This window comes from Nicotiana tabacum, chromosome 8, assembly GCF_000715075.1.
Source record: "Nicotiana tabacum cultivar K326 chromosome 8, ASM71507v2, whole genome shotgun sequence".
Lineage (NCBI taxonomy): Eukaryota > Viridiplantae > Streptophyta > Magnoliopsida > Solanales > Solanaceae > Nicotiana > Nicotiana tabacum.
Genome location: NC_134087.1, coordinates 211,345,818 through 211,373,042, shown reverse-complemented (window position 1 = coordinate 211,373,042; position 27,225 = coordinate 211,345,818). Strand labels below are relative to the sequence as shown.

The 27,225-nt window shown below is 36.8% G+C and overlaps 4 protein-coding genes across 8 annotated transcripts; 3 read left to right on the top strand and 1 right to left on the bottom strand.

Annotated features, from left to right (window-relative positions):
- Positions 1 to 2,184: 2,184 nt before the first annotated feature.
- Positions 2,185 to 8,853, top strand: LOC107773893 (TMV resistance protein N). Of its 4 annotated transcripts, XM_016593318.2 has the most exons (8): positions 2,185 to 2,859; positions 3,671 to 4,167; positions 5,234 to 6,045; positions 6,193 to 6,329; positions 6,459 to 6,539; positions 6,674 to 6,949; positions 7,047 to 8,093; positions 8,220 to 8,853. In XM_016593318.2, exons 2-8 carry the CDS (start codon positions 3,680 to 3,682, stop codon positions 8,700 to 8,702), a joined length of 3,324 nt encoding a protein of 1,107 aa, XP_016448804.1. In that variant the 5' UTR covers positions 2,185 to 2,859; positions 3,671 to 3,679; the 3' UTR covers positions 8,703 to 8,853. The 4 variants fall into 4 exon arrangements, with proteins under 4 accessions (XP_016448804.1, XP_016448805.1, XP_016448802.1 ...); XM_016593319.2 differs by having other exon boundaries at positions 3,800 to 4,167; positions 5,234 to 6,329; XM_016593316.2 differs by having other exon boundaries at positions 5,234 to 6,329.
- A 1,049-nt stretch (positions 8,854 to 9,902) lies between these two features.
- On the top strand, positions 9,903 to 14,491 carry LOC107772951 (TMV resistance protein N-like). The gene is made up of 4 exons (XM_075220161.1): positions 9,903 to 10,463; positions 12,146 to 13,251; positions 13,317 to 13,591; positions 13,703 to 14,491. Exons 1-4 carry the CDS (start codon positions 9,967 to 9,969, stop codon positions 14,285 to 14,287), a joined length of 2,463 nt encoding a protein of 820 aa, XP_075076262.1. The 5' UTR covers positions 9,903 to 9,966; the 3' UTR covers positions 14,288 to 14,491.
- A 2,697-nt stretch (positions 14,492 to 17,188) lies between these two features.
- On the bottom strand, positions 17,189 to 20,319 carry LOC107774018 (eukaryotic peptide chain release factor subunit 1-3). Its single transcript, XM_016593461.2, has 3 exons — positions 20,191 to 20,319; positions 17,591 to 19,029; positions 17,189 to 17,463 (listed from the first exon to the last, which is right to left on the bottom strand). The coding sequence occupies exon 2, from the start codon at positions 19,016 to 19,018 to the stop codon at positions 17,705 to 17,707; it is 1,314 nt and encodes a 437-aa protein (XP_016448947.1). The 5' UTR covers positions 19,019 to 19,029; positions 20,191 to 20,319; the 3' UTR covers positions 17,189 to 17,463; positions 17,591 to 17,704.
- Positions 20,320 to 21,632: 1,313 nt separating this feature from the next.
- On the top strand, positions 21,633 to 27,216 carry LOC107774019 (oxysterol-binding protein-related protein 1B-like). Of its 2 annotated transcripts, none has more exons than XM_016593464.2 (9): positions 21,633 to 22,164; positions 23,206 to 23,422; positions 24,030 to 24,469; positions 24,552 to 24,707; positions 24,885 to 25,052; positions 25,127 to 25,267; positions 25,469 to 25,690; positions 25,943 to 26,056; positions 26,441 to 27,216. In XM_016593464.2, the coding sequence occupies exons 1-9, from the start codon at positions 21,784 to 21,786 to the stop codon at positions 26,597 to 26,599; spliced, it is 1,998 nt and encodes a 665-aa protein (XP_016448950.1). In that variant the 5' UTR covers positions 21,633 to 21,783; the 3' UTR covers positions 26,600 to 27,216. The 2 variants fall into 2 exon arrangements, with proteins under 2 accessions (XP_016448950.1, XP_016448949.1); XM_016593463.2 differs by having other exon boundaries at positions 21,634 to 22,164; positions 25,940 to 26,056.
- The last annotated feature ends 9 nt before the right edge of the window (positions 27,217 to 27,225 follow it).

Genomic DNA, 27,225 nt, shown 5'->3' with positions numbered 1-27,225 from the left:
CAGAAGGATTCAAAGTTGCTGGAAAAGAAAATATGGTATGCAAACTTGAAAAATCATTGTATGGATTGAAACAATCTTCTAGATAATGGTACAAGCGATTTGACAAGTTTATGTTGCGGCAAGGGTATAAGAGAAGCAAATACGACCATTGTGTGTATTTGCGCAAGCTTGAAGATGGTTCCTTTGTATAACTTCTCCTATATGTTGATGATATGTTGATAGCTTCCAAGAATTCGGAAGAAATTGATAAGTTGAAGATTCAACTAAAGAAGGAGTTCGAGATGAAGGATCTGGATGAGGCAAAGAAAATTCTTGGCATGGAGATAATAAGAGATAGACGTTCAAAGAAACTCTATTTATCTCAAAAGGAATATTTGAAGAGAGTGCTACAACGTTTTGGCATAGATGAGAAGACTAAGCCAGTTAGTACTCCACTTGCTCCCTATTTTAAGCTAAGTACTACTATGTCGCCAAAAGATGAAGCTGAACAAGAGTATATGTCAAGGGTATCATACACAAATGTTGTTGGTAGCTTGATGTATGCAATGGTCTGTACGAGACCTGATATTTTCACAAGTTGTTGGAGTTATTAGCAGATATATGCATAATCCAGGAAAGGAGCATTGGCAAGCTGTGAAGTGGATTCTACGTTATATTCATAATACTATAGATGTTGGGTTAGTTTTTGAGCAGGAAGACAATCAATATGTAGTTGGATATTGTGACTCAGATTTTGCGGGTGATCTTGACAAACGAAGATCAACTACTGGTTATATGTTTACTTTTGCAAAGGCACCAGTTAGTTGGAAGTCTACTTTGCAGTCAACAGTTGCTTTGTCTACAACAGAGGCAGAGTACATGGCTATTACAAAGGATGTGAATGAGGCAATTTGGCTTTAGGGGTTGCTAAAAGAGCTTGGCATTGGACAAAAAAGTATCACAATTTTTTGTGATAGTCAAAGTACTATTCAATTAGCGAAGAACCAAGTTTATCATGCAAGAACAAAGCACATTGATGTTCGGTATCATTTTGTACGAGAAAGCATAGAAGAAGGTGGAGTCATGGTGAAGAAAATTCTTCTACGGAGAATCCTGCTGATATGCTGACAAAGGTGGTGACTACGGTCAAGTTTCAACATTGTTTGGATTTGATCAACATTGTTGAACACTGAAGATTGAAGATGAAGATACAACCAAAATTTGTTATAGAGAGAAAATTGAAGATGTGGAATTTTGCCAAGGTGGAGATTTGTTGAATTTATCAAATCCCACATCGGTGGTTTAGCCTTTTGGTAGGGAATATTTCTCTGTAAAAGGAGGCCTAATGTTTGGGATTTATACACACCTCTCATTTGCCTTCTTATCTTCTTATGGTATTTGCATCTTCTCTCTTTAGTATTACTTCACTTGTATTTTTGGAGTGGAATAAAATATTGATTGTGTCCAAGGAAATAGGCAAAATTGGCTGAACCTCGTAAATTCTGGTGTTCCTTTTATTGTTGCTTTATTGTCTTATTTATGATTTGGTGGCTATCATAATTTTTGGTATAATAGTTGTGACTCATTCACACTATATACATTTGGCTTCCGCAACAGGTTGAACTAATGTTGACACTCTTTCCGTTCACTTTTACTTGTCCACTATATTAAAAATATATTTTTATTTGTACTTGTCCACTATATTAAATCAAGAGAAGACAATCTTTTTTTTCCTGTTTTACCCTTATCATTAATTACTTATTCTTCAAATCATTTATTAAGACTTTTGAAAATGCTATTATTATTATGGATAAAATTATAAAATATATATTTTATTTATTATTTTTTAAAGGGCGTGAAAAGCCAAAATGGACAATTAAAAATGAGCGGCGGAGTATAATATATGGGCATCTTCGCCCGACAAATCTTCTTGTTGACACGGAGAAGAAACATTCGCATAACGTAATAATGCCAATCCTTTTGTTTAATTTATCATTAGAAAACAAAAGGTGAGAAGACAACAGTCAAAAGGAGGGACCAATAATTCAGATTAAGTAAATCTAAATACAAATTTACTAAAGAACACTAATTTTTTTTCATTTTCTTTTTTGTTTTATTGGTTATTCATGTGCTAATCAGTCGTTTATTAAATACTCCATTGTTGCTATATCACTAACGTAGGCATCCAGTTTCTCCAGTTGGGCATCAATGCCCCAATAATATAATGGAGAGGGTACAGATTTGTTTGTTAATCCAACAATTTTAACCATGGTCAACAATTAACTCCTTTTTACCATCCCTTCTACAAACTAGTTTGGCTCCGCTCTTCTTCGGATCTAAAAGTGCTTTTTTAAGTCCAAACTATTTTTTTTCTTCAAATTAAGGCGTTTAATCAATTTTTTGGAAGGAAAAAAATATTTTTGAGCAGAGAAGTAAAATCAGTTTTTGAAAAGAAAAAAGTAGCTTTTTATTTTGAAAACACTATTAAGAAAGAAAAAGATACACTGAGAATTATGTTTTATAAGATTGGCCAAACAATAATTAGTGTTCAAAAATATTTTTTAAATTAATTACAAATAGCCAAACACAAAGCATGGAAAAAATTATTTTTCAAATAAGGTGATTTTCTTGGCCAAACAGGATCTATCAAAAACATTGAGAACTCCAACACCCCCCCAAAAAAAAAAAAACAAAAAAAAAAACAACACCAAGTGAACTCGAACCAGAGGTAGAGGGTTCCTCGATGAAGAGGTATATCAAGATGAAAAATTTGAAGTGTTTGATCAAATTTTATGCTGAAGTCTGCTTCCATGGCGGCTCTATATCGTCAATGGCAACCTCCCGTAGCCTTTACAGAACTAAAACCGTTCCATGTAGCAGGTGCACAAATTGAAGCTTATTCAATGGTGTTTCTTATACAAATTTTATACTACTTGTAGTGGTTATGGCTAAGCAATATCAGTCTCTAATGGTAAATAGGTTCTAACTCGTCTTCTTTCACTCATTCTAGCCTATTAATTAAAAAGGAGAAAATCTTGTTTTTCTGCATTTTTGGATCTGCAAAGTTTCCTATATAACCTGAGCGCATAAACAGTTGCTCTTCTGAAATTACTCAAGGTCAGGAGGAGAAAGGGGATTGTGGTGGAGAAGAGATTAATAATTAATTGTTGACCGTAGTTAAAATGGTTGATTTTGCAAATAAATCTGAATCCTTTATTACTTCAAGGGATACGTGTAATATGTTTAATACTCTAATGCACTAGCGCAGCCACACAGGGTGAAGGGTGTTGAATATCTTTTATCAAAAAATTATATACTAGGTAAAAATTACTTTTTGTAAATATATATATTAAACCTTGAACACCCTTTAATAAATTCCTAAACTTCATAATCGCAGATTGTCGTCATGTGCTAAATTCATGTAGAGCTTGCTTTAAAAAAGTGACTTTTTTTCTTAATTTCCTGGAAGCTGACGATCTACAATAATTTGCTGGACTTTCAATTAGTATATTAAGCTTTATGCCACACCCTTTTAATTGTACTATATATATATATTAAGCATAGTACAATTAAGTAAGCATTCTGATAGAGCTAGCTAGCTTTGTTTATCCTCTTCGATCTCCAGCTTCTTCTTTGAAGCAAAAACATTCATATATAGCCAAGTGTTTAATTTGATCATTTACTTTCTCAGCCCACCAAAATGACGCAGAAGAGCTCTTCCTCTGCCCATACTTTTCGGTGGAGTTATGATGTTTTCTTAAGTTTTAGAGGTGAGGACGTACGCAAAACATTTGTTGACCATCTCTATGTTGCTCTACAGCAAAAGGGTATTCATACCTTCAAAGATGATGAGAATCTAGAGAAAGGCAAGTCCATTTCACCTGATCTTATGAGAGCAATTGAAGAGTCGCGCATAGCTTTGATTATATTCTCCAGAAACTATGCTAATTCGATATGGTGCTTAGATGAATTAGTGAAGATCATGGAATGCAAGAACTTGAATGGACAAATTGTGTTTCCGGTCTTCTACGATGTAGATCCATCAACAGTGAGGAAACAAAAGTCAAGCTTTGGAGAAGCATTTAGCAGTCATGAAGCCCATGGCTGTTTCAAGTTGCAAAAATGGAGGGCGGCATTGGAGGAAGCTGCTAATTTATCTGGCTGCGATTTGCCAAATACTGCTAATGCGTAAGTATCATGAAACCAATCTCATCGCGATAACTGTTCATCTACACTCTAAATTCTTGGTTCGTTTCTATTTTGCATCGCAGGGGCCACAACACTAGGAAAATTTGCTTTTGGACTCCATTATATATGTTAATTTTCTTTCTTCATTTTGTTTATGATAAAATAACAAAAATACACATTAGGCACCATAACTTTTATGTGGACCTCAGAAGATTTTTTTGGCTATTACCCTCCCTCCATGTTGAATTTCACAATTCATAATGATCTCTATATTTATGCCTCATCTCATTCCGAAAAAATTACAGGAAATAAAGTATACCATATTTTAAAAATAAACTATGTGCAAAAAGTTACAATTTGAGTTTGGCATTTCAAGCTTTGTACATGTTCATTGAGAAGAGACTACTCGTATTTGTTGAGGAGTATAGATTCAGTTTCTGCCCAAGTGATTCTATTCCGCTGTTGGCACACCAGTTAGGGCCAAAAAGCATAGCTGCAGCTTCTGCCATATTACTAGTTTCCAGTGGAATAGATTAGGCAAAGATAGTGATTTCCTGGGTGTCCCTGATTAATTCTCCTCCTCCACATTGCCCATGTATCCAACTTTCATCACTGTTAAGCTTGACTCGCAACACATAAAGTATACTACATAAACAACCAACTGCAGTACTGTCTTAACAACAACAACAAACCCATTTTGATCCCAACATGTGGGGTCTGGGGAGGGTAGTCTGTACGCAGACCTTACCCCTACTTAATGCAGGTAGAGAGGCTCTTTTCAATAGACCCACGGCTCAGGAAGGGCAAGAAGAAGAAGAGGGAAGCAAGGAAGGAAGAAAGATGGAAGAGAGAAAATGGAGAGATAAAGGATAAGTAATATCAAATAATAGCCAGTACTGTCTTAACAGCTTCCAGGAAATCAGAAGTTCATTAAAAAGGACTGGTTTTAGTAATAATTTGAGAACTATTCTTAAACCACTATATTGCACAAACAAAAGTATTTTTGATACATGAAGTTTTTACTACGCCACAAAACAGAGTTTTTAACGTTCTTTGTGGTGTTTAGGCATGAAGCTAAAGTCATAAAGCAAATTGTGGAAGATATACTGGCTAAATTGGGTGGTCAGAGGCATGCAATCAATGCTGAAAATCTTGTTGGAATGGAGTCACAAATGCAGAAAGTGTATAAAATGCTTGGCATCGGTTTTGGAGGAGTTCACTTCGTTGGAATATTTGGAATGAGCGGAGTGGGAAAGACAACTTTAGCGAGAGTCATTTATGATAACATTTCAAGTCAATTTGAGGGTGCTTGTTTTCTTCATGAGGTTAGAGACCGTTCAGAAAAACAAGGCCTAGCGCGATTGCAAGAGATACTTCTTTCCAAGATCCTTGTCATAAAAGATCTAAGGATCAACAATTTATTTGAAGGAGTTAATATGCATAGACATAGATTACGGTACAAAAAGGTTCTTCTTGTTCTTGATGATGTTGATCACATAGATCAGTTAGAGGTTTTAGCTCAGAAGCGTGAATGGTTTGGTTCTGGAAGTAGAATCATCATAACAACTAAAGACAAACACTTGCTTGTTAAGCATGATGTGGAAAAGATATACAAAATGAGAACATTAAGTGACGATGAAAGTCTAGAACTATTTAAACAATATGCTTTCAAGAAGAACCATCCTACCAAGAAATTTGAGGATCTCTCAGCTCAAGTGATAAAGTATACTGCTGGACTCCCCTTGGCTCTGAAGGTCCTGGGCAGTTTCTTGTATGGAAGAGATTTGGCTGAATGGAGAAGTGAAGTGGAACGATTGAAACAAATCCCGGAAGATGAAATTTTGAGGAAACTCGAACCAAGTTTCACTGGACTCAAAAGTATCGATCAAAAGATATTCTTAGACATTGCGTGTTTCTTTACAGGGAAAAAGAAAGATTCAGTGACTAGAGTTCTTGAGAGTTTTAATTTTAGCCCTATTATTGGCATAAAAGTTCTTATGGAGAAATCTTTGATTACTATTTCAGAAGGTAGGATTTTAATGCACCAATTGATACAAGAAATGGGATGGCACATTGTTCGTCGAGAAGCTTTCGATTATCCAAGAAGATATAGTAGGTTATGGAAGTCTGAAGATATTTCTCATGTACTTGCAAGAAATATGGTATGTACGTGCAGAAATATCTGTTACTATTGTTTATATGTAATAGTGTAGCTTAATATATAGCCTTCATATTACTTTTTTCTCATTTTGTTCTTCTCCTTTTTATCCATCTTCGCTGTCGCTAATTAGGGCACAGAAAAGATCGAAGGCATATCTCTGAACTTGAGAAAGATGCTCACAGATATTTCTCATGCACTTGAAAGAAATTTGGTAAGTATTTGCAAAAATATACATGGCTTCAACCTAATTAGTGCAAGCAATAAATATGGCCTGTAACTTTATAAATATCAACTAATTGCCTTACTTTTTCTCCTTTTTTAATCCAATTTATGCTCGCTAATTAGGGCACAGAGAAGATCAAAGGGATACCATTAAACTTGACCAATGTCAAAGAAGTGAATGTTAGTGCAACAGCCTTCATGCCGATGACCAGACTGAGGTTTCTCAAAATCAAGAATGCATATGTTTCTCAGAGTCCTGATATTCTTCCTAGTGAGTTGAGCTGGCTTTCTTGGCACGGATATCCTTCAAAAAGTCTTCCAATTAGCTTTCAGGGAGAACGACTCGTTAGTTTGAAGTTAAAAAATAGTCGCATCATACAACTTTGGAAAGGCTCCAAGGTTTATATTAACTTACCCATTGCTTTTCTTATAGGTTGGTTGGATCGATTAAAATGTTTGTTCAAATTACTAAAGGCTTTTTTTCTCGTGGTGACAGGTTCTAGGACAACTGAAGTACATCAACCTTAGCCATTCACATAAGCTAATAAGGACTCCAGATTTTTCGGGTACCCCTAATCTTGAAAGGTTGGTTCTTGAAGAGTGCACAAGTTTGGTAGAAATCAATTTTTCTGTTGGAGATCTCAAAAAGCTAGTCTTGCTCAAGTTGAAGAACTGCATCAATTTAAAGACCCTGCCAAAGAGTATTCAATTGGAAAATCTTGACGTTCTTATTCTATCAGGCTGCTCAAAGCTAAAAGTATTCCCAGAAATAGAAGAGGAAATGAATCGTTTATCAGAACTATATTTGGAAGCGACTGCTTTTAGTGAACTACCCGCATCAGTTGAGAAACTATCAGGAGTTAAAGTGATAAATCTAAGCTCATGCAAGAATCTTGAGAGTCTTCCAAATAGTATTGTTAGGTTGAAATATCTTAAAGAACTTAATGTGTCCAAATGCTCAAAACTTAAAAGTTTACCAGATGACTTGGGTTCTTTAGTCAGTTTGGAGGGGCTCCATTGTGATGACACACCGATCCAAATGATACCCTCCACCATTTCCCTTCTAAAGAACCTTAAGCACTTATCTCTCCGTCAATGTAATGCTTTAGGTTTGCACGTAAGGAGTTCAATCTCAAGAGAATCTATGGGACTAGTTTTCTCTAATTTATCAGGTCTTTGTTCATTGACAATGCTGGATATAGGTGGCTGCAGCATTTCAGATGGAGGCATCCTATGTAATCTTGGGTTCTTACCATCTTTGGCGGAATTGAATCTTGGTGGTAACACATTTACTAATATCTCAGCTTCAAGCATCAGTGGTCTGACTCGACTAAAGGTTCTTCAATTGGTTGGCTGTAGTAGGCTTGAACATTTCCCAGAGCTTCCTCGAGCTATAGAAGAGGTGCATGCTGATGAGTGTATATCTTTGAAGAGTATCCATCAATTAGCAAAATATCCAACATTGCGCCGACTTTCACTTAGCCAATGTCATCAGCTTCATGATACTGACATGGTTGATGCATTATGGAGCAACATGCTCAAGGTAAGTAACTTTTTACGAACTGAAATTGTGTAACAAAGTCACTTTTCTTTATTTTGTCCCCAATATAAAGAAGGATTTGTGTGTGTTGATTGGCTGGCTAATAACGTCATTCCTTTGATCGAGCAGGGACTATACGTGCTACGAAATGATCTCAGCATTTGCATCCCTGGATCGCAGATTCCTATGTGGTTTACATACAAGAACTTTGGGGAAAATGTTACACTGACTCTTGCCAATAATTGGTACACTGATAACCTCTGGGGTTTTGCTTTCTGTATTGTTTTTGAACGTATGGAATGGTGCGGTCTATATGATGGTTACCTACAACCATCACTTGGATTTCCAGTTAACCTTAAATTCAAAACATATGATGGTAAGGAAGGCGATATACGTAGCATTATTGGCATAAAAGGAGGTGATATGTCAATTCGGAACTCAGAGCACACTCTCCTTGCCTACGTACCATCTCGTCGTTTTCTGCAACCTTACAATAACGAGGTTTACAGTCCCAACGACTGGATAGAAATTGTGGCTTATTCTACAGTACAATTCGACAGCAAAGCTTGGGGAACGCGTCTTGTGTACTTGGACGATATTATTGAAGCATGAGCAAGTAGAGAGATTCACTTGGAGAAACAAGTAATGAATATTTTCAAGAGAACTTTATGAAGGAATTGTATATATCATACTTTTGAGGCCTCCTCAGGCGTTAGCCCCTTCTGTGTATTTTATAAATAAGTGACCTTTGTTAGGATCGAAATAACCAGGTATCATGCAGAATCTAGTAATGCAAACCTTGAATGACGATAAATCAGACAACAAAAGAGAAATATACCAAAAGAGCCAAAAACATATAACGTGATTCGGTCAATTGACCTATGTTCGCGGCAGAGATGAGCAATCTACTATATAAAAGAGAATACAAAATATCAAGAGAACAACCTCACGAAGAGGCAAACACAAGTGACACACTAACACTTGTCTCGAAAAGTTCTCCTCCTAAACAAGATTCTCAAACTCCTTATGGCTACATTGTGGATGTTGTTGAATGAGAAGGAATGATGATCAATTTATAGAAGTCCAAACCTTTTTCTCCAAGAAAAGGGACTAGCGAAATATGAGAGATTTATAATTTTGTTCTAAAAGAGTGAAAACCCAATTATTGTAAACATGTTGTCCTTTCCTTCAATAAATAGAAAGACAAAATATGATAACAAGATTTGGACAAACACGTATCAAAAGGGTGGTTTCTGCTTAAACTTTATCTTTATTGATTTAGTTAGTAAAATAATCTTGATCTCACCATCTGTCTTGACTTGGTAACTACCAAATCAAGACTTGAGTGACTTAATTGTTTGACGAAATAGAGAACACCAAACAAAATTTGACACATTCTTAAAAGACTTGCAGTAATAATCCTATGTTCCATAGCAACATTAATGGAAAATTGGGGGCTCAATTATTACAAAATGAAGAAGTATAAAAGAATATTGTATGAAAGCAAGACTTTCATTGGTTGCTCTGCTCAACCACTGCCAAATGGTTAGCTGTTAGTAGAATATTCATGCACTTAAATTGCAGCAGCTTGTTTTAAAAATTGATTTATTGCTGGTTGGGTCGACTGGCTTTCTCAGTTTTTTTCTTTAATAAACTTAATTTCCTGGAGGATGATCACTATCTACAATAGTTTAAACGTTTACTTATTAGGATAATATTGAGCTTTATGCACGCGTTTTGTCATTATCAATAACTATATATAAATACAAGTTGTTGTTAATTAATTGGATATTAATCAGAGTGCTAAGTAGTAGTAAGTAGCATTTTGATATTCAAGGGGTTAGTTTGTCATTTACTTTCTGAGCCCAGGAACAAAATGATGCAGAAGAGTTCTTCTTGTTTCTCCTCTGCTCAGACGTTTCGGTGGAGTTATGATGTTTTCTTAAGTTTTAGAGGTGAAGATGTACGTAAAACTTTTGTTGACCATCTCTACGTTGCTCTGCAGCAAAAGGGTATTCATACATTCAAAGATGATGAAAAACTGGAGAGAGGCAAGTCCATTTCACCTGATCTTACGAGAGCAATTGAAGAGTCGCGTATAGCTTTGATCATCTTTTCCAAAAACTATGCTAATTCAACATGGTGTTTAGATGAACTAATGAAGATCATGGAATGCAACAAACAAAAAGGACAAATTGTCCTTCCGGTCTTCTACGATGTAGATCCATCAACAGTGAGGAAACAAAAGTCAAGCTTTGGAGAAGCATTTAGCAGTCATGAAGCCCGTGGTTGTTTCAAGTTGCAAAAATGGAGGGCAGCATTGGTGGAAGCTGCTAATTTATCTGGCTGGGATTTGCCAAATACTGCCAATGCGTGAGTATCACGAAATCAATCTCATCGCAATAATTGTTCATTTACTCTCTAAATTCTTTGTCTGTTTCTACTTTGCACTATGTTGTACATTTTGTTGGGCTTGAAATTATACTTCATTTAGATCTAGTTGAATTCTTTGTTCTGATTGATGAGTCACGAGCAGGTGTTAATGAGAGATTGGAAGTTTGGAGACAGACTCTTGAGTCTAAGGGTTTCAAGCTAAGCAGAACGAACACCGAATATCTTGAGTGTAAGTTCAACGCTGAGCCGGGGTAAGTGGACGTTGATGTGAGGCTTGAGTCACAGGTTATCCCAAGTAGAGGCAGCTTCAAGTACCTTTGTTCGGTTATCCATAGGGGAGGGGAGATCGACGAGGATGTCACATACCGTATTGGGTAGGATGGATGAAGTGGAGGTTAGCATCTGGAGTCTTGTGTGACAAGAGAGTGCCAACGATACTCAAAGGTAAGTTCTACAAAGCGGTGGTTAGACCGGCTATGATGTATGGGGCTGAGTGTTGGCTTGTTAAGAACTCACATATTCAAAAAATGAAAGTAGCAGAAATGAGGATGTTGAGGTGGATGTGCGGGCACACTAGGATGGATAAGATTAGGAATGATGATATTCGGGAGAAGGTGCACGTGGCTCCTATTGATGACAGGATGCGAGAAGCGAGGATCAGATAGTTCGGGCATGTACAGAGGAGAAGCCCAGATGCTCCAGTAAAGAGGTGTGAGCGGCTGGTTATGGAAGGCACGAGAAGAGGTAGAGGGCGGCCTAAGAAGTATTGGGGAGAGGTGATCAGGCAGGATATGGCGTGACTTCAGATTTCCGAGGACATGACACTTGATAGGAAGTTGTGGAGGTCGAGTATTACGGTTGTAGGCTAGGAGGTAGTTGAGTCTTGCGTTACTTTGTACCTTTGTGAGCCTAGTCCGATAGGGTTTTGTCTAAGAGAGCTAGGGGCAATGTCGTGTCTTACTATTTTCTTTTTCGATGTTGGATCAATTTATTAGCCACCGTTTTTGCTTTGCATTTTTCTTCTGCATTTTATGTTCTTATTTTTCCTATGATCTCCGTGGTGAATCTGATATTCTCTCCTTTTGTCTTTTAATTATCTTGAGCCGAGGGTCTTTCAGAAACAGCCGCTCTACCCCTTCAGGGTAGGGGTAAGGTCTGCGTACACACTACCTTCCTCAGACCCCACTTGTGGGATTTTACTGGGTTGTTGTTGTTGTTAAATCTAGTTGGGAGAGAGAAAATCCAATTTGATTGAAATTTAAGAAAATAGTTGTCTGAGAGTTACTTATCCTTGTAGGTCAAAAGAAAAACCACTTTTTATAAATGAAGTATTTGCTATGCCACAAAATAGAATTTTGAGACATGTGGTATGCAGGCATGAAGCTAAAGTTATAAAGCAAATTGTGGAAGATATAATGGCTATGTATGAACTTCCATCACTGTTAAGCTTGATTCGCAACACATAAAGTATATAAAGTAAAGAACCCGGCCACATCAGTACAGTCTTAACAGCTTCCAGTAAATTAGGAGTTCATTAAAAGGATGAGTTTTGGTAATACTATTTAGAGAACTTTTTTTAAACCACTGCATTGTATTTTTTGATAAATGAAGCTTCACTATGCGATAAAACAGAATCTTGAGACGTTCTTTGTGGTATTCAGGCATGAAGCTAGAGTTATAGAGCAAATTGTGGAAGATATAATGGCCAAATTGGGTGGGCAGAGACAATCCAGCAATGCTGAAAATCTTGTTGGAATGGAGTCACACATGCAAAAAGTGTATAAAATGCTTCAGGTCGGGTCTGGTGAAGTTCGCTTCCTTGGAATATTGGGAATGAGCGGACTGGGGAAGACAACTCTAGCAAGAGTTATTTATGACAATATTCGGAGTCAATTTGAAGGTGCATGTTTTCTTCATGAAGTTGGAGAGCGTTCAGCAAAACAAGGCTTAGAGCGATTGCAAGAGATACTTCTTTCTGAGATCCTTGTCATAAAAGATGTAAGGATCAGTGATTCATTTGAAGGAGCTAATATGCAAAAACAAAGACTACCGTGCAAAAAGGTTCTTCTTGTTCTTGATGATGTTGATCGCATAGATCAGTTAGATGCATTAGCTGGGGAACGTGATTGGTTTGGTCCCGGAAGTAGAGTCATAATAACAACCAAAGACAAACACTTGCTTGTTAAGCATAGGGTGGAGAAGATATACAGAATGAGAACATTAAGTGAATATGAAAGTTTACAGCTCTTTAAACGACATGCTTTTAAGAAGAGACACCCAACTAAGGAATTTGACGATCTTTCAGCTCAAGTGATAAAGCATACTGCAGGACTCCCCTTGGCTCTGAAAGTCCTGGGCAGTTTCTTGTATGGAAGAGATTTGGTTGAATGGACAAGTGAAGTGGAATGGTTGAAAACAATCCCAGGAAATGAAATTTTGAAGAAACTCGAACGAAGTTTTACTGGACTCAACAGTATCGAGCAAAAGATATTCTTAGACATAGCGTGTTTCTTTACAGGGAAGAAGAAAGATTCAGTGACCAGAATACTCGAGAGTTTTAATTTCAGACCTACCATTGGCATAAAAGTTCTCATGGAGAAATCTTTGATTATCATTTCAAAAGGTCGCATTTTCATGCACCGATTGATACAAGAAATGGGCTGGCACATTGTTCGTCGAGAAGCTTCTGATGACCCAAGAATATATAGTAGGTTGTGGACGCACGAAGATATTTCTCCTGTACTTGAAAGAAACATCGTAAGCATTTGCATACATATGACTTCTTATACTCTTTCCCTTTTTTCATCCTCCTTTAATATCCTTCCTTATCAGGCACTGAAAAGATCAAAGGCATATCCTTGAACTTGACTAGTGAAGAAGAAGTGAATGTTAGTCACAAGGCCTTCACGCAAATGACAAGACTAAGGTTTCTCAAATTTCGGAATATATATGTTTGCCAGGGTCCTGATTTTCTTTCTGATGAATTGAGGTGGCTCGATTGGCACGAATATCCTTCAAAAAGTCTGCCAATTAGCTTTCAGGGAGAACAACTTGTTGCTTTGAAATTGAAAAATAGTTGCATCATACAACTTTGGAATACCTCTAAGGTTCATATTAGGTTACCTTTTGCTCTTCCAATGGTTGGTTGGATCCATTAAATTATGGTATTTATTCGAATATTACTAATTTAAGGCTTTCTTCTTGGGTCTTTGTGACAGGTTCTTGAAAAATTGAAGTACATCAACCTTAGCCATTCACATAAGCTAATAAGGACCCCAGATTTTTCACGTACCCCTAATCTTGAAAGGTTGATTCTTGAGGATTGCACAAGTTTGGTAGAAATCAATTTTTCTGTTGGAGATCTCAAAAGCCTAGTCCTGCTCAATCTGAGGAACTGCAAGAATTTGAAGAGCTTGCCAAAAAGTATTTTATTGGAAAAGCTTGAGGTTCTTATTCTTTCAGGTTGCTCAAAGCTAAAAATATTCCCAGAAATAGAAGATAAAATGAATCGTTTATCAGAACTGTATTTGGAAGCCACTGGTTTGAGTGAACTACCAACATCAGTTGAGAAACTATCAGGAGTTACTGCAATAAATCTAAGTTACTGCAAGCATCTTGAGAGTCTTCCTAGCAGTATTTTAAGGTTGAAATGTCTGAAAACACTTCGTGTGTCCGGATGTTCGAAACTTAAAAATTTACCAGAGGACTTGGGACTTTTAGTTGGTATAGAGGAGCTCCACTGCACTAACACAGCCGTTGAAACAATTCCGTTCTCCATTTCTCTTCTAAAGAACCTTAAGTAGTTCAAGCTTCTTCCCTTGGCATTGTGAATAGCTGCAAATAACATTCCTTTCATGGTGCAGGAACTATCCATGACTGGTGTCTGGTGGCAGATTTAGTATTTACGCCCCTGGTGTGTATATTCCAGAGTGGTTTACGTACAAGAACTCGGGGACTTCAATCACAGTGGCCCTGAACAAAAATTGGTACACACACAAATCATGGGGTTCGCTCTTTGTGCTGGTTTTGATACGATAACTCCTCCTATTTTACGTACTGTTGTTTACCCAAAAGTTCCAAGGACCCGTGACACGGTGTAGGTTCACAAGCCATTGATGGTCCGTTGAGCAAAATTAGTGGTTCTTTTGGGTTAATAGGAAGAGAAAAGTATCTGGAGTTAAGCCATACTTTTCTAGGATATCTGGATTGATGGTTTACAGTCCTAATAACTGGATTCAGTTTGAGTTTGGTGCCTCAATGAGAATCCAGTGATCAAAGGTTTAGGGGTTCGTCTTGTGTACGAGAATAACATCAATGATCTAGAATAGTACCTCTCAATCTAGTGATGAAGATTTTAATGAACGCCGTAAGAATGAAAAACAATACCCTGGAGATCTTCATAGACCCCTTCTGTATATTTATATTTTATGATGATTGAGTTCCGGGTTTATGTGATTATTATAATTAGTCAATTTCACTTTTATTGCGAAAGCATGATTGATATAACTTGTATATGTTTGTTTCTGAAAGAGTGTCACTGACACTCAAAGGTAAGTTCTATAAAGCGGTGGTTAGGCCGGCCATGATGTATGGGGCTGAGTGTTGGCCGGTTAAGAAATCACATATCCAGAAGATGAAGGTAACAGAAATGAGGATGTTGAGGTGGATGTGCGGGCATAGTAGGATGGATAAGATTAGGAATGATGATATTCGAGAGAAGGTGTGTGTGGCTCCCATTGATGACAAGATGCGGGAAGCAAGACTCAGGTGGTTCGGGCACGTTCAGAGGAGAAGCTCAGATGCTCCGGTAAGGAGGTGTGAACGGTTGGTTGTGGAGGGCTCGAGAAGAGGTAGAGGGCGGCCTAAGAAGTATTGGGGGGAGGTGATTAGGCAGGATATGACGATGCTTCAGATTTCCGAGGACATGGCACTTGATAGGAATATGTGGAGGTCGAGTATTAAGGTTGTTGACTAGGAGGTAGCTGAGTATTGTCCTATTTACTAGCTATCGCTTTTGCTTTACATATTTCTTCTAGATTTCATGAGGTTCCAATTTTTCTTATGACTATTGTGGTGATACTAATATTTACTAATATTGTCTCCCTTTACTTTGCATTCTTTCTTCTGGATTTCATGGTGTTCCTATTTATCCTATGATTGTTGTTGTGATACTAATATTATCTCCCTTTTTGTCCCTTTTATCTTTTTATTTTTTTGAGCCGAAGGTCTTTCGGAAACAGTCTCTCTACTCCTTCGGGGTAGGGGTAAGGTCTGCGTACACACTACCCTCCCCAGACCCCACTAGTGGGATTACATTGGGTTGTTGTTGTTGTATGTTTGTTTCTGAAATTATATAGAGCAGCAACTCATCAAACAGACTTAAAGTTTGCCTCAACTAAGCTGATTCGGTCATCAAACACTTCGTGAACATTAGAAAGAGCATTCACTTACTGAAAAACAAAAGGTAAAAATTCAAGTCATTTTGTGCTACTCAAAGCAGTGCATCCAGAGACAAATAGAAGAAAGGCAGAATAGCTTAGGAGACACTTGTACTAGTTTGGTTTTGTCATCCCGGTCCCTCTACTCTATAAAGTTTCAACCGGATACTTGAAATCGATCAAAATATAAATTTTAAACACCTCTGCTGCTCACTCGCTTGACAGGAAAGACACATCATATCTACCTCAGCTAAATTAATGCCACATCATTATTTATTAAAAAATATAGTATTTTTTTTTATAAAAATTCCAAACCCATCCCCTTTTTTCCAAAAAATAAAATCCCAAACAGTCCTTTCTCTTCCACTATTTCATTTCTCAATCTTCTACCCACCATTTCCGGACATCACCACCCCTTCCTCCTTCGTCTGCAAATACATAACCAAACCCACATTTGGTTACAATTTTCAATCAGTTCTTGTTATCCCCATTGTATCACTGTTACCGGTGAATCTCTCCACAACCATAACTACACTCCTCTTCTTCACTTTTAGTATCACTTCTCAAAATCCAAGTAGTCCTTTTGTCTACAACTTGTTTAGCAAAATACTACAGAAAGTACAATGCTTAACCACCACAATTTAAAACATCTCATAAAGAATTGGAAAAGTCAAAGTAAAATAAAGAAAACCATAAGAAAATATGAGATTCTTGTACCAGTAGTAGCACCTTCCCTGACACCATTGTTGAAATCGAATTTTAGAAGGGGAACTAAAATTGAAGCAGCTTGTTTCATGATTTAAGCCATAAATTTCAATTGATTATTTTGACTCCACTTAACAGCAAAAAGTAAACAAGCAAGTGATTATTTATACTAACCTCGGAAATCCATGAATTCAGGCCTTCTCATCAGAAATTGAAAAAAGAAAAACTCAAAAATTAAATCAAATCATAGGGAAAAAAGTTTTTGATGGCAAAAACAGACGCTTTCAATAAGGGATTGCTTTGGTTTTTTCTTTTTGGGCGGTGTAAATTACACCCCTTTTGTCCAGCTCAATTTTTTGTTGCCACATGTACTCGGTCAAAGGTAAGAGGTATTTAAAAGTTCTGTTTTGCATGAGTTCAAGTGTCTGGTTGAAACTTTGTAGAGTAGAGGGACCGGGATGACAAAACCGTACTAGTACAAGTGCTAGCAATTCCAAAAATACAGTACTTATATGGTCTATATCGTCTCAGCATATACCAATCATAAAAAATCCCATGACATGAATAAATAATCGAAATTAAATATACTAACTTACGCAGAGTTATAGTCACACTTAATATAAGAAAAATAAACTTATTCATATGCATCTCACTCCTCCAAGAAGCGCATAGCATAAATTTTTCTGATAAGGTTCTCCGTCTTCAATGGGAAACTAACTGCCACTGCGAGATCTTGTTCTCCTTTCATTCAACAGCCTGAATCACTCTGGAATTGAACACGATTGCACAAGCGATGAAATTGATGGCAATTTGTGTTCTCCATGCAGGTCATCCATCTGTTTAAAGCAATTAGGAAGAAAGTGATTAGAAACAATAAATATACACCACTGACGACCTTCTTGAGTCATTACATGCGAAGAAAAGAGACTGATAGAACAAACAAAATGGGTTGTTCCAACTGACCTTAAGGGCTCCTAGAAATATTTCACTTAGAACATGAGCGGCCGACAGCCCTTGCGACACCAGTGCAGGCTTCCCGCTCCACAGCTGCACTGGTATTTGAGAGGTTGGTAATTGCTAGTCAGAGTCTTCGTAAACTTCCCCATCATCAGAGAGCTCATCAAAAGCCCGAACATCCAGCTGATAGCGGAGAATTCCTCCAATGCCACCAAAACCTCGGCAAAACTGAGATCCTTCTTGTGACTTGTTAGTGACAAATTCCAGACTGCAACCAAATCTCCTGTACTCATTAGCAAACCACTCAAGCAGCGACAACTTGTCCTGAACCTCTAATTCGGCATTTGTAGCAGGATCACGGAAGTTACTCTGATCAGCATCCTGCTCTTTGTTCAAGTGTTTGATGATAGTTTCTCCAGAACTGCTATTTTTCAGCACATACCTTGTAATATCCAGATTTTCCCACACAATAAGCGTCTCAATAGCACCCATTTCCAGAACTTTCAATGTATCATCAACACCAAAGACATACTTTCCAGTGTCCTGACTAATCTCCTCAAAATACTTGCCTATCAATTTCTTCTCTTGTATAAACTTCACATTGGCTAAGATCTCAGCAGACAGCTCAATTGCTTGGTTGAAACCATTTTCCCCTCCATAAGAAACGTCAACCACATTTAAAATCTTTGCCTGAAGACGAGGATCAAACATATCAGACTGACTGAGCTCTGTTTTAAAGTCAGCAGATCCAGCTAAAATCAGGCCAGAAACATTGGGCTGGCTGGTGGCAGGATTTATATAAAATTGAGTTGCAAGCTCTGCTGTCTTTCTCACATAGTTGTGCCGTTTCTCCATTCGGAGACGAGCGAAACGCAAGGCTGATTGTCCTCCTCTTCCGTGCTTTTTGGGCAAATCAACGCTAAACTTATGAAGGACCTCTCGGGTGTTTCCACTCAATGTCCCAAAAAGAGTACCATTGCCGTCCATCACTATAAATCCAAATTTGTCATCAGATTCCAAAAGTTCATTCAAAGCTTCTGTGTGGAACTTGTTATCACAAAGATAGAGTGATGCATTTATGGGCTTGAAGGGCTCAAAATCAATTGTAACCTTCTTCTCTTTCCCATCATCAGTCACAATTGTTCCAGTGTAAAGGACAAGCCCATTCGGTGGAACCTTGTTGTAGAGTTTAAGCCTCTGCTGAGCAGATGTGATTGCACCAAGCACAGATTGCCGATTCACTCTGCTCTTAATGTTTGACGCTGTTCCAAATTCATCTCCAAGCATCTTGGTAACACGAGATACTTGATCACGTGGAGGCATGATAAGTGAAATCATGCTGGTGCCATTGCCTCTAGCAGCTTCCAGTGCCTTGATAAGTTTTTTAATCTTCCATATTTCAATGTTCTTATCACTCTCCTGACCATCCGACATTGTATACAGAACTGCAGTTCAAACAGAAAATCATCAGATTGATAGGAGACATAAGCAAACTCCTGAACAAGTAGAATACATGAAAAACCAAGATACAACAGTTTCAACCTTCTAGAGACTAACAAATGTCAAGCATTAAAAAACAAACCAAACACCTGCAACATCTATTCAGCACCATATAATTTATGCTGGAAAACAGGAGCATTTACATTACCATATATCAAAGAACCTAATGAAAGGGATTCAAAGGGTCAGACATATTTCTCCTTGATATCAAATCAACTTAAGGACTCACAAGGCATTGTTAAATGCAGATTTGTCTTATAAAATCAAATGTCACTTCAAAATAAGGATAAATACACGACTGTAAACAACAATCCACAAGGCAAAGAATATCATATTCAGTGGAAGCTCAAATCAAGTTCTACCAACACCAATATCTAATAGTACACTTTTTACAAGGATTTAAGTGTAAATAAATCTACGGAAGTTGCACACCAAGCTATTACTAGCTTATGAAATGCGACACAGGAAAATCAATTTCTGTTCAGAGGTGTAGGCATAGGAACTACAGTTCTGTAAAGACAGTATCTTATCTACACAAAACTAAAATAATAACTGTAGAAAATACAAAACAGGGTTGTATAAATTGTGAAAAATGTTTTGAAATTCAATTTTTTACATTCCAATCATAATAACACAAGTATATGTGTATAATAATATACCAAGGCACCAATCTCTAAATACCAGAAGTGCAAACATATTACTCCATTGTTAAATTCGAACACTTACAAATTTCAAATAGACACTATGCGAATACTACAAGCATAAAATCGCCGTTTTATAATATTTATCATATAAAAAGTGTAATTTTTATTGATCAAACTTTTGAAAATTTCATGCTTCTTTTAGCAATTGTTTAGCAAATTGCGAAAAATTATCCAATTTCTTATTTAGATCCAATACAAATCAGTCAAATTAACTGAACGTAGAAGCAAATTGCATAGATCTATATTTTCAACGCTATATAATGATGCTTAATCCAGTAGATTCAATCAAATACAATGAAATAACTAAAACAAACAAAACTTTAAGTAAGCGCAAGCTTGAATCATTAAAATTCAGATTGAATCGCAATAAAATTTTAAAAAATTAATACCTTTGGAACATACCTTAGAGAAGAACGCGAGAGAGAAAAAAGAAAGGGCAACAGTGGCGCAACTTTGAGAAATTTGAGGGGGTGGGGTGGGGTGTGGGGTATATCGTGAGAACTAGGGCAACGCGATATTTTTTATTTTTTTTCTTCTCTATTTCCTCCACTGAATTGTCTTATAATTATATTTAGGTGATTTAGGTTTTTTTTTTCAGTTGTTATGGTCCTATATACTTTTTTTATTTTGGGATAATTGCCCCAGAACCTCTTTCAGAAATGAAATATAGGACAGAAGTCTTAGAATAATGATGACAATGCAATTCTTTTTACACATTTAATAAGTCGAGCTTGAACAAAATCTACCTTTGAGCAGAGGTGAACACAGAATTTAAAGATTTTAGTACACCGTTACGTTCAATGTAAATCTATTATCGGTCATAAAGATCGATAATAGAAAGTATATTTGATCAGTTGATCGATTCAAGATTAATTTAAATTTAGTTGAATAGGTTGTATATTTTTTAAAATTACCAATAAACATAACGACATTATATCAGTTCATTAAATCTTTTCTTTCCATTCGATTCTATTGAATTAAATTAAAAGAAAATTGCGAATGAAAATATCAACAAAATTAAAAAGGTGATCCTATCAATTAGTGAAGTTTGTGAAAAAGCATAACTCAAATTTGAGATATTGTTTCTTAGATTTAATAGTTTGCCTTCATACTTTTTTCATTTTATGTGCGCCTTTGCATTATATATACACATAAATAATGGCTTTAGGGAGATTCGAACCTTGGTTACAACACAAGAAAGGGCTTACAAAACTTCCTCCCAACCAATGCACTAGTGAGTACTAAGGATGCCGTAGTTTCTATATTAATTTTCTTATAGGTATTTATATGTATATAATTAATTTTTCTCAAATTTTACGGGTTGTGGTGTCCCTCATGACTAACATAAGCTCGCCTTTAGTTTTGAGGTCTGAGGTTTGTATGTATACTCTAAAGTTAGCCGTCAAATATTACTTTCTTGTAGATATTTATATGTATATACCAAGTTATTCTCAAAGTTTATGGGGTTCGATGCCCCTCACTATACAACGTAAGCCCGCCTTTGACTTTGAGGTCTGAGGTTTGTATGTATAGTCTGAAGTTAGGCATTGACTATAACTTAACTTTAACCTGTGATTCTCAATTATAGATCAACATATTTGAAATTAATTATGAGACGACTAAATTTTAAGATTTTATAAATTTCGATTATTCTTTAAATATCGTCCTAAATGGCTACTTGTGCACTTTGTCCCTTATATTTTTAGCAATTCTTTAGATTATTAGAATAAAGGTCCACTTTCAAAAAGTGATTTGCTCGAAAAAATTATGTGTGATCTGTATTCAGTACTTTAAGAAATTCAATGATCAATGAAAATTGAGAAAAGGATAAATAATTTCTCAGCGCCCAAAATACACGCAAGTATTTAAAATCGCCGATTTCCGCGGCAAAATTTCCCGTGCAGATAACTTCGGATAAATTCATCATATTTTTTTCCTCTTGGATTACGTAGAATTCTCTTATTTCGATCACATTAAGATTTACTCATCAAAATCATGCATCTTTTGTGTTGTAACCAAAAAATCATGCATCTTTTATGCTGTGTCACCGCCGTGGCTGACAAAAACACGGCGGCAGTACGTCGTCGTCCACCGCACGCGGCTGCTCCGATGAACGAAAGTGATAATCTAGGGAATGGAATTTGTGGAATACTATACAAATGGGTAAATTTTGGTAAAGGGTGGCGGCCCCGTTGGTTTGTTCTACATGATGGTGTGCTTTCGTATTACAAAATTCATGGACACAAGAAAATTGTGATTAATTTAGAAATGGTAAAAGGATTCAATGTTATAGGGAAGAAATCATTTCGGTTTATTAATAGCTCTAAATCAACCCCTTACAAATCCCTCGGCCGCAAACCATTACGTCAAATCCAGGTATCTTATTTATAGAGATTAATTAGATGATAATGTTCTTTTGCAAAAACAGACTATGCTTTCTGGATTGTGTTTTTTGCCCTTGTTCTAAAAGAAAATTGATGGTTTTTGGAATACAATATAAATTTTTTAATTCCGCCAAAAGATCTAATTTGGGTCTTAATTCCGATATAAATTTTTTAATTATCTGAAATGTTAATTTATATTTTTAGAAGGGCAGCCCCGTGCACAAGGCATTACGTATTCACGTAGGGTTCGAGGAAGGGTTGCACCCCCACGGGGTATGATGTAGACAACCTATCTTAATGCAAATATTAGTGGCTGCTTCAACGGCTCGAATCTTGACCTATATTAATTTATTTTTTAGAAATTTTATAGAAGATGACATTCCCTTTGTTTCATTTTATATGTTTGACTAGGCACGAAGCTAAGAAAAATATAGAAAACTTCAAATACTTTTTATTTGTATTTGCATAATATTGGTATGAGATGATTTAAATAGAGTAACATGGTTGTTGAGGAATAGCTGGCTCCAACTTATTTGCGATTGAGGTATACGCAGAGCCGGACCTATGCTAGGAGAGGAGGAGTCACTGAACCACGTTAACTTCAGCAAATTCTGGATATATAAGTGTACATATGTTGAAAGCGGTCATGTATTTTGCTCGAAACCCTTAAGGTTAACAGTCTATGGGGCACTAGGTCAGCAGTTCGCTCATGTGTCCCCGTCACCTGCAAATCCTTGGTCCGCCTTTGGGTGTACGTAGTTGACTGGACATGGAGTTTAAAAAAGAATGAAAGACGTTTGACTTATACATAGCTTGTGCTGTTAAACATGTCATAATATTTGCATGACTACATAGGAACAACATGTTATTAAGGATAAAATATAATGAATCATACAAAATAGTATTGAGGGAGTTGTATGTTCTTAAGCCATGTTTCACTAGAGAAAAGTTGTCTGCTAAGATCAAATTTTTATTGATAACATGAATTTTTATTTTGGGAGGGATATTTTAGTTAATACTACTGTCTGTATAGGTGTCATCAGTAATGGGAAGTTGTTCAGATGAACGGCGGTTTTTGATAAATGCTGGGAAGAAGAAGCTGCATTTGAGGGCAGAGACTAAAGAGGACAGATTAACATGGTTGGAAGGATTGGTTGCAGCTAAGAAGTCATATTTAACAAATGATTTTGTTCATATGCCAAGAATGAACACTAATTGCAAGGTTGCAACTCAAGAGAGCAAGATGAAAGGTTAATAACATGAATCTTTTGGAAAACTCTAGCCATGAATATATTGTTCTTTCTTTTTCTCTGTTCCTTTATTCTGTTCTTTACTTGATTTTCTCATGGTTTTAAGTGCTACTTGAAAGTATTCCTATTACTATGTGTTGTTTCTTTCGTTTCAATGTTCTTACAACCTGATAGCTGGTGTTACAGCTTGTTGCTACTGCTTCTTTTTTTCATTTTTTTTAGTCGAGTCCGCCAGAAACAACCTCTCTACCCTTTTAAGGTAGGGGTAAGGTCGTGCGTACACATTACCTTCCCCCAGATTCCACTAGGTTTGTTGTTGTTGTTCAAGTGCTACTTCATACATTTAACTGCAATGTCTAAGAATTGGTTTTGATGTTTAAGTAATGATAAGCGAGAAATTGTTTTGTATGTAATTTGCAGCCATAAATTTATGGTCTAATTTTTGATTCTTAGGCTTAAGTTTTCTAACTTTCTTTCTAAAAGTAGATTTAGGCCTTGTTTTCATGTCCACATTTTCTGTTTTGGATTCTCACTTAGAGTAACTTGTAGCCTGTATTATATGGGGTGTATGTTCTCTAAGTAATTTGGTTTCTTCAAGTATCTCCAGGAAGGAACGCGAGTGGATCATATGAAGAGCAGTATAGGCAAGCGGAAACTGAGGATGATGTTCACACCGATAACTTGTTTTTTGATGCTAAAGATTTTCTTTCCTCTAGTTCGTTAAGAAGCACCGAGCCTTATGATGAAAGCTCGTCTTCTGATTCTGAGAATGAGGAGGTTCATCCATCTGAAGATGGTCTTAGTTCTTTTATGAGATTTGTTGAATGTGACTATCCGTATATAAAGCGAAGAGAGAAATTGCCTAATCCAGTTGAAGAGGAAAAGGGAGTAAGCCTATGGTCAATGATCAAAGATAACATTGGAAAGGATCTAACTAGAGTTTGTCTTCCTGTGTACTTCAACGAACCGCTCTCTTCTCTGCAGAAATGTTTTGAAGATTTTGAGTATTCTTACCTTCTTGATCAAGCTTATGAATGGGGAAAAACAGTAAGCATGCATTTCATTGAGAATACAATATGTTTTCCACCTAGGCCTTTTGAGATAGTGAAAGATTCGAAATTTTTTGTAGGGTAATAGCTTTATGAGGATGCTGAATGTAGCAGCATTTGCTGTATCTGGATATGCTTGTACGGATGGTAGAAGATTCAAGCCATTCAATCCATTGTTGGGCGAGACGTATGAAGCCAATTACCCAGACAAGGGACTGCGTTTCATCTCAGAGAAGGTACTCTTAGCAGCAGGAAATGGTCCCTTTTCCTCGTGTTCGAGATAGTTATATGTTGTGCTTCTGGTCTCATAGATTTTGACTCCCTATGATCATATTGGATGGATGTCATGCTTTCTTTTCTCAACAAAATGACATTAAAGTTTGATAAAGTGCTCTTTTTCCCTGTTGAGATAGGTAAGTCATCACCCCTTGACTCTTGCTTGCCATTGTGAAGGACGTGGTTGGAAAATGTGGGGAGATACTACTTTAAAAAATAAATTTTGGGGTCCATCAATTCAACTTGATCCAGTTGGTGTCCTTAACTTAGAGTTTGATGATGGAGAAGTATTCCGGTGGAGCAAGGTATGTGTATCGTAGTGACAAGAACTATAGCTTCTCGCGTAATGATTGCTGAACTGTGGACTTTATACTATCAGGTAACAACTTCAATCTACAACCTCATTTTAGGGAAACTCTATTGCGAACACTATGGTATGATGCATATCGAAGGAAATGGCGACTACTCTTGCAAGCTTAAATTTAAGAAGCAGTCCATTATGAATAGAAATCCACACCAGGTGCAGTATCTCCACATTATCAGTGTCAATAATGTTTTACTTCTTTTGTTTATCAGTAATAGACACTTAAACAAATCCTGTTTCGAACACTGCCCTTTGATAAAACCTATTCCTCCTTTAGTTTTCATTGACAATTCTATTCATTGAGTGGATTATGTTATTCTAAGAGGATAGTTAAGGCATGCAAAATTTGCATTACAGGTACATGGAGTTGTACAAGATAGGAGTCCAAAGACAGTGGCGACTGTGTTTGGGAAATGGGATGAAAGTTTGTATTACTGTAACGGGGATAGCTCATCGATGGATTTAGGACAAGATAAGGCATATTTGCTTTGGAAGCGGCGCAAATCATCAGAATTCCAAACAAAGTATAACTTTACGCGTTTTGCAATCACCCTTAATGAGCTATCTCCTGATCTTGAGGTACTGAAACACTATAGTTGATAGTCTTTTCTGTAACCAATACTTCTGCTTTATGCAAAAAATAGTACAGTCAAACTTCTCTATAACAACCTCGGGATTTTATTGGTTGTTATAGATAACATATACTGGTTCCAAAAGAAACATGACTTTTATAGTGAATGATTGTTATATAGCGATACTGTTATAGAGAGATCTGGCTGTACTTTTCTCTCACATGGTGATTATATATGCTACTTTTACTTCTATCAGCAGGAAAAGTTGCCTCCAACAGATTCAAGGCTTAGACCTGATCAAAGATATCTTGAAAATGGAGAGTATGAAATTGCTAATTCAGAAAAGCTACGTCTAGAGAAGAGACAACGCCAGGTAATGTAGCTAGTTTCATGTCTCTAGTTTAGTTGGAGTAACATATTAGTTTCATTTTCAAGTCTTGGTACATGAAACAGTTCTAAATTATTGGTATTTAACATTTCAAAATCATCCCTTTGGGGATGCCCAGTTGGTTTGGAGAATGGTTATCTATACGGATGACCTGTGATCGAATCGCCCCTCAAATCCTTCTGGGTTGAGCCTGTCGTAGAGGATTTGCCTAGTGCGGTTTATATCTCCTATGTGGTCTGCAGGCTATTGCACATGGGGGTTTACCAAGGGCGCACAGTGTGCTCACCCTAAGGGCAGAGGCTGTATATTTGCCATTACATTATATTGAAGCTTCAGATATAGTTTGTATAACAAGATATTATGATGCAGGCATCAAAGATGCAGGAAAGAGGCTGGAAACCAAGGTGGTTTACAAAGACAAAAGGTAGTGATACATATCAGTATAAAGGAGGATATTGGGAAGCCAGAGAAACTGGTAAATGGGAATCATGTCCATATATTTTTGGTGAAGTTTCAGATGAAATTTGACCATCTTTTTTGGCAGTAATGGCCAAGTAAATTGGAATAGGATGTGAAAGATAAAACCACGAAATATAAATAGATAGGATAGACTTGTTTCTTGTGCCGAGGGTCTATCGGAAACAACCTCTCTATCCTCAAGGTAGGGGTAAGGTCTGCGTACATATTACCTTCCCTATACCCCACTTGTGGAATTATACTAGATTGTTGTTGTTGTATAATATAGACTTGTGAAAAATGTACTCGGATATAGAGTTGGAGGTTAAAGATGGACAAAAAAGAGGCTGTTTTGCCTTTTACTTGTACTACAACAACAACAACCCAGTATAATCCCACTAAGAGGTTGTGAGTTCGAGTCTCCCCAAGAGCAAGGTGAGAAGTTCTTGAAGGGAAGAATGTCGGGGGTCTATTTGGAAACAGCCTCTCTACCCCAGGGTCGGGGTCTATTTTACTTGTACTATATTTTCTTTTGTAGAAAGTTTCTTATATATTTCTTGTAGGTTTTCTAAGTCCACCCTATTGTGTATGCCCCAAATCTACTTTGATAATTCAAGGAAGCATTGTTTTGTTCTACAACTTGAAAAGATTTACTTTAGATCATAAGATATATGAACGTGCAAGTTTTATTTCTGTGT

Bases quoted from the DNA above. Each gene is read 5' to 3' on its own strand.
- LOC107774018 (XM_016593461.2), bottom strand. From the start codon at position 19,018: ATGTCGGATGGTCAGGAGAGTGATAAGAACATTGAAATATGGAAGATT.
- LOC107774019 (XM_016593463.2), top strand. From the start codon at position 21,784: ATGCATCTTTTGTGTTGTAACCAAAAAATCATGCATCTTTTATGCTGT. The intron at 23,423-24,029 runs GTTAATAACATG...AAGTATCTCCAG, and splicing joins TCAAGAGAGCAAGATGAAAG to GAAGGAACGCGAGTGGATCA. The intron at 25,268-25,468 runs GTGCAGTATCTC...TTTGCATTACAG, and splicing joins TGAATAGAAATCCACACCAG to GTACATGGAGTTGTACAAGA.
- LOC107772951 (XM_075220161.1), top strand. From the start codon at position 9,967: ATGATGCAGAAGAGTTCTTCTTGTTTCTCCTCTGCTCAGACGTTTCGG. The intron at 10,464-12,145 runs GTGAGTATCACG...TGTGGTATTCAG, and splicing joins TTGCCAAATACTGCCAATGC to GCATGAAGCTAGAGTTATAG. The intron at 13,592-13,702 runs GTTCATATTAGG...TCTTTGTGACAG, and splicing joins AACTTTGGAATACCTCTAAG to GTTCTTGAAAAATTGAAGTA.
- LOC107773893 (XM_016593316.2), top strand. From the start codon at position 3,680: ATGACGCAGAAGAGCTCTTCCTCTGCCCATACTTTTCGGTGGAGTTAT. The intron at 4,168-5,233 runs GTAAGTATCATG...TGTGGTGTTTAG, and splicing joins TTGCCAAATACTGCTAATGC to GCATGAAGCTAAAGTCATAA. The intron at 8,094-8,219 runs GTAAGTAACTTT...TTGATCGAGCAG, and splicing joins TATGGAGCAACATGCTCAAG to GGACTATACGTGCTACGAAA.